Raw genomic sequence first — 6,000 nt, 5'->3', positions numbered from 1 at the left:
AGAGAGAGAGAGAGAGAGAGAGAGAGAGAGAGAGAGAGTTTATTTTAAGGAACTGGCTCAGGCAACTGTGGAGGTTTGGCAAGTTCAAATTCTGCAAGGTAGGCTGTGTGGCTGGAGACTCGGGGAAGAGTCACAGTTCAAGTTCAAAGGTGGTTTGCTGGCAGAATTCCTTCTTCTCCCAGGGAGGTCAGTCCTTTTCTATTAAGGCCTTCAACAAATCGCATGAGGCTCATCCACATAATGAAGAATAACCTGCTTTACTCAAAACCTACTCATTTATGTGTTAATCTTACCTAAAAAATACCTGCACAGAAACATCTAGAATAGTATTTGATCAAATATCTGAGTACTGTGGCCTAGTCAAGTTAAGACATAAAATTAACAATCACACCCACAAAAAAACCCCATTTTATATATGAGGATGTTGAGACTCCAAGAAAGTAATTCAGTTGCTTGGGGTAAAATGATCAGTATGTAGCCAAGCTGGGTTGTGAGTCTATGTCTGTGACTTGAAAACCCTTGGTTTTCTCCTTACATAACACAGTTACTCACTGCCATAGATCAGGTTTTCTTATTTTTTTCTTCTAAAATATCTTGATCTTATTATTTCTTTGTAGGCAATAAAACTTGACTTTCCTCAAAACTAATTTCAACTGTACTTAACATAGCTGGCAACATCATATGTACTTAATAAATATTTGTTGACTGATTAATGATATTTTACAGAGATGTTTAAAGGGGCAGAAACTTTCACTTTAAAATACATCTTGGAGGACTTCCCTGGTAGCGCAGTGGTTAAGAATCCACCTGCCAATGCAGGGGACACGGGTTCAAGCCCTGGTCTGGGAAGATCCCACATGCTGCGGAGCAACTAAGCCCATGTGCCACAACTACTGAGCCCGCGTGCCACAACTACTGAAGCCCGTGTGCCTAGAGCCCATGCTCGGCAACAGGAGAAGCCACCGCAATACGAAGCCAGTGCACGGCAACGAAGAGTAGCCCCCGCTCGTTGCAACTAGAGAAAACCTGCGTGCAGCAACGAAGACCCAGCACAGCCAAAAATAAATAAATAAATAAAATAAAATTTAAAAACTGCAGTATTTATTTTTAAAAAAATACGTCTTGGAGATTGTTCCATATCAAATGTTCATAGTGTTTGAAAGTGTTGAAAATACTTAACCACATAATATACAAATAATAACAGGAAAATACTACTACTACTTAATCCCAAGCCTTTGTCATTAATCCAAAGTATTCTCCAAATCCCTGTGGAAATGCTGACATCACTAATCATGTCTTTATATGATAGTTACCTGCTTCCTAAGCGTTGCTCTGGTGTCTTAGCCAAGAAGAGTCTGCAAATGTCTTTTGCTTCCTCTGTGAAGTTATCGTGTTGGAATCTGACTTCCTCCTTCAGTGTTCTTTGCTTTAAATCCTCTTTACTGACTTTTTCCTTGTAATCTTTGAATGGTGTTCGTCCAGCAACCATTTCATAAATACTGCATCCCATTGCAAACCAGTCCACAGGATAGGAATAACTCGCTTTTTCCATTAGGATTTCAGGAGCCATATAACCATTGGTTCCAGCCTGTAATGCCCCAAACAAAAACAAAACAAAACAAAAACACTAATGTGAGTTGAACAGACACTGCTGACAGCCTACTCAACACCCTTTATCCTTTTCTTTCCTTGTTGAGGGAACCCTAATTTACTTGGAGTGGCCATGTGTCTAACCTATTCTATTCCCTGCTTTCCCAGCAGCCTCTGGTGCAGTCAGGGCAGGCCATGCAATCCATTCTGGCCAATGAGACATAAAGAGGATTTGGTTGGAGTGCATTATGAAAGAGAGAGATACGGCTGATCTTGAAGTGGGAAAATCACCTAGACTCTCCTAGTCCCCTCACCTCATCTTTAAGGTAAAAAGTTCACGCGGCTGTCTCTAAGATCCCCTAAGTCCTGCTTCTGCTTTTTATTCACAGATAATAGAAAATTAGACGCGTGATTTTTTTTAAGTGGAGTTCTTTATTGTTAATATTGGACGTTCACATAATATTATCTGGTCTATGATTTTTTTTACTCTATTTGCTATGCAATGATACTAATATATCAGCCATCTTTGCCTGTTTGTCTCTGTACTGAAAATTTAATACAGAAATTTTAATCCATAAAATTCCACACATGAAACTTCATTTAACATGCAAGACTACATATTGTAGGCACACTTCTACCGACAATATATACCAAATGACCATTGGGTTAATGTGTGTATATATATATTTTTAAATATACGTAGCATACAATTTACCATCTTACCATTTTAAGTGTTTAAAGAGTTTTAAGTACATTTATGTTGTGCAATGAATCTCCAGAACTCTTCAATCTTTAAAAGCTGAAACTCTATACTCATTAAACAATTCCCCATTGGGCTTCCCTGGTGGTGCAGTGGTTAAGAATCTGCCTGCCAATGTAGGGGACACAGGTTCGAGCCCTGGTCCGGGAAGATCCCATATGCTGTGGAGCAACTAAGCCCGTGCACCACGACTACTGAGCCTGCGCTCTACAGCCCATGAACCACAACTACTGAGCCCACGTGCCACAACTACTGAAGCCCGCGTGCCTAGAGCCTGTGCTCTGCAACAAGAGAAGGCACCTCAATGAGAAGCCTGAGCACTGCAACAAAGAGTAGCCCCTGCTCGCCGCAACTAGAGAAAGCCCGCGTGAAGCAACGAAGACCCAACACAGCCAAAGAAAACAAAGCAAAACAAAAAAAAAAAACCCAAAAAACAATTCCCCATTACCCCAACGGCCCAGGCCCTGGCAACCGCCATTCTACTTTCTGTCTCTATGAATCTGACAATTCTAGGTACCTCTTATAAGTGGAATCACGCAGCATCTGTCTCTTTGTAACTGAGTATAATTTCAATACGTTCATTCATTCAACAAATATGTAATGAATACCTGCAACATACCTTGTAATTATAAAGTATGTATTTACATTATAATATGTTTTCATAAAAACTAAGCTGCTTTTGATTAAAGTATAATGTATAACCTTTGCAGCACTTAAAAATGCAAAGAACACCCTAAAACGACAATAAGCTTCTATTAATATTTACATAAAAATGAGAACATAAATTATTGGCAGAGTTGTGAGAAACAGATGTGCTCTGTAATTTGACTCCGATTTTTAGGAGAGCAGTAAGACACAGAGCATAGACAATGAGATGTATCAACTGTTCCTGTTCTTCAACCAGGTCACTTGACTTTGGAGCAAGTAGCTCAAAGAATTGATTCAGAAGAAAGGGAAAGGGATCTACATCGCGATGTTCGCAGCGTCATTATTCTTAACGGTTGCAAGCTGGAAACACCCAATGCCTTTCAATAAAGACAACAGACCAGGAGACTTCCCTGGCAGTCCAGTGGTTAAGACTCTGTACTCCCACTGTAGGGGCCATGCCCACGTGCCCGCCATGCAACCAAAAAAAAAAAAAAAAAAATAGACTAGAGTCTAGTGTTAATACCAAGAAGTGCATATATGTAATGGGTTACTGATTATAAATGTGAATTCAGTACATCAAAAAAGGTTGGAAAGTATTTTTAGTTGTTTACTGGGTGATTATTTTTCTGTCTAGTAGCTTAAATATATGTTTTTAATGTACACAATATATGTAATACCTTAGGAACATTAAATTTCACGGATGATTTTTACATGGATAACAACAATGAAAAACATAAATGACCTAAGCACTAATGAGGAGTAATTGGCTTGAGCAAGAAAATTGTGGAAGTGACCTTGGTCTGACAGGCTGGGCATGAGTCAGCATGGCACTGCTGTTTTCGTAGGAGTGTGTGTGTAATTTGGGTGACCATATGTTCCGGTTGGCCTGGGACAACAGTTTACATCTGTTGTCCTGGCATCTTGTCCAGAGTTACGTCTGCCAAAACAAAAGGGTGCTGTAGGCTCCTCTGAGGCCCAGGATACAGTCTTACTCATCTTTGTATCAAACTGGGTGTTTACCCCCAAGCCTCCCTTGCTGCACGCCCAACAAAATGTTTCTTACGTAAACAATAGTGAAGATGGTAACTAGATGTTTTCCATCCACTATCCAACAAATATTTGTTAAGCCACACCCTGCAGTGATTTCTAGGGATACCAAGACATACTAGGCCTGGCCCCTGACCTTGAGGATTTATAGGCTGGTGGAGACAGGTCAAAAGGTTAATTCAGTAAAGGAGGGTAAATGCCTTAATGGGAGTGGAAAACAAACATAGGGAGCCCAGAGTGTGTGTGTGTGTGTGTGTGTGTGTGTGTGTGTGTGTGTGAATGTGTGTGTTGGGGATACGTTACTGAAAAGTGACAGCTGAGCTGAATTATGAGGGAAGAACCTTCTCACAAAGAGAAGGCTGTCCAGGTAATGGACATGTGCAAGAGATGGAGTCCGGAAAAATGTGGGGTGCTTGGGGAACTTTAATTAATTTGGCATTTCTGGAGTATAAGCTCTGTGGGATGCAATGGTAGGAGGGGAGACTGGAGGGGGAGATGTAGATGAAATTGAGAAACACTGTCTGCCAAGGTGGCGAAAGTCCATTCCCAGGCTCCCTTTTCCCTTTGTCCCTTTACTATAGAGCCAGAAGGCTAAGCACTCCATCTCCCAGCCTCACATGTTGCACCGAGGGTGGCCATGTGGTAATGTGATATGAGCTTCACTTGAGAGGTGTGCAAGGTGAAGGCACTGACGGTTGGGAAAAAGCTTAAAAAATGGGGGAAATATCCAGTGAGAACACGAGTAAAACTTCAAGCAAGTCCTTCATAATGTTTAGTTTTCATGTAAGAAATACACACTCATTTTTTAAATATCTCATTTTTAAAAGCTCATTCTCTAATTTTAAGTACTTCGGAAAGGAAAAAAGTAATATTTATCAGAGGAGAAAGAAAGTTAACTAGGCCAGAAAATAAGATATATACTTATAAATTTCTTAGGTCAGAGAGCATGGTATTAAAAATGTGAAGGTCAAAGCACATGTTTAACAGAAAACACTGCCAATTTTTCATCATTGCTCTTATTATCTTTTTTTTCTTTTTTTTTTTTTTTTATAGTTCTGGCCTGTGGGCTCCAGAGCGCAGGCTCAGCAGTTGTGGCGCAGCGCACGGGCTTAGTTGCTCCACGGCATGTGGGATCTTCCTGGACCAGGGATCGAACCCATGTCCCCTGCATTGGCAGGCGGATTCTTAACCACTGTGCCACCAGGGAAGAATTATTATCTTATGTAACCTCACCCTCAATGACTCAGAATTCTGTGTGCTCAACAACGAGAACAACAAAATGGGGGAAACACGTGAAAGATATAAGATGGATTAATGGATCAACAGAGGGATGGAGAGATGGATGGGCATGTGATAAAGCAAGTCTAATAAAATGTTAATAATGCACAATGGGATATTGTTCAGCTATAAAAAAGACTGAAGTATTGACACGTTATGACATGGATGAACCCTGAAAACATTATGCTATGAGTGAAAGAAGCCAGTCGCCAAAGACCACTTACTGTAGGATTCCACTGAAATGCAGTATCTAAAATTGCATGCAACCAATTTTAGTGGTTGTTTAGGGTTGGGAGAAGGGGAATGGGAGTGATTGCTAATGGGTAGGGGGTTTCTTTTGGGGGTGCAGAAAATATTCTAAAATTGCGATAATGTTTGTATATCTCTGTGAATATACTAGAAACCACTGAACTGTACACTTTAAATGGGTCAATTGTATGGTATTTAAATTATATCTCAATAAAGGTGTTTAAAATGTCAAAGGTAAACTCTAGGTCATGGGTGTACAGGTGCTCGCTGTGAATTCCTTCAACTTCCCTGTATGTCTGAAAGTTTTCATAATAGAATGCACAGGGGAAAAAGGAGTAAGGGGTGGGGGGATGTGACGCCAGACGTTACCACACTGGCTGCTAGTTCATCAGCACATGAAACTCTTCTGCAAGAGTCACAAGGAAGAA

At 40.5% G+C, this 6,000-nt stretch overlaps 1 protein-coding gene across 1 annotated transcript in view; it reads right to left on the bottom strand.

The window, feature by feature from the left end:
- The window catches only part of GRK7 (G protein-coupled receptor kinase 7), a 37,152-nt gene that overhangs the window by 9,346 nt on the left and 21,806 nt on the right, over positions 1 to 6,000 (bottom strand). The window contains exon 3 of the mRNA XM_024769108.1: positions 1,314 to 1,588. Within this exon, the coding sequence (XP_024624876.1) occupies positions 1,314 to 1,588 (275 nt within the window). The remainder of the gene's footprint in view (positions 1 to 1,313; positions 1,589 to 6,000) is intronic.

The sequence above is a fragment of the Neophocaena asiaeorientalis genome, unplaced genomic scaffold (genome assembly GCF_003031525.2).
Source record: "Neophocaena asiaeorientalis asiaeorientalis breed wild unplaced genomic scaffold, Neophocaena_asiaeorientalis_V1.1 scaffold118, whole genome shotgun sequence".
Classification (NCBI taxonomy): Eukaryota; Metazoa; Chordata; class Mammalia; order Artiodactyla; family Phocoenidae; genus Neophocaena; species Neophocaena asiaeorientalis.
This window is presented reverse-complemented; position numbering and strand designations above follow the sequence as displayed.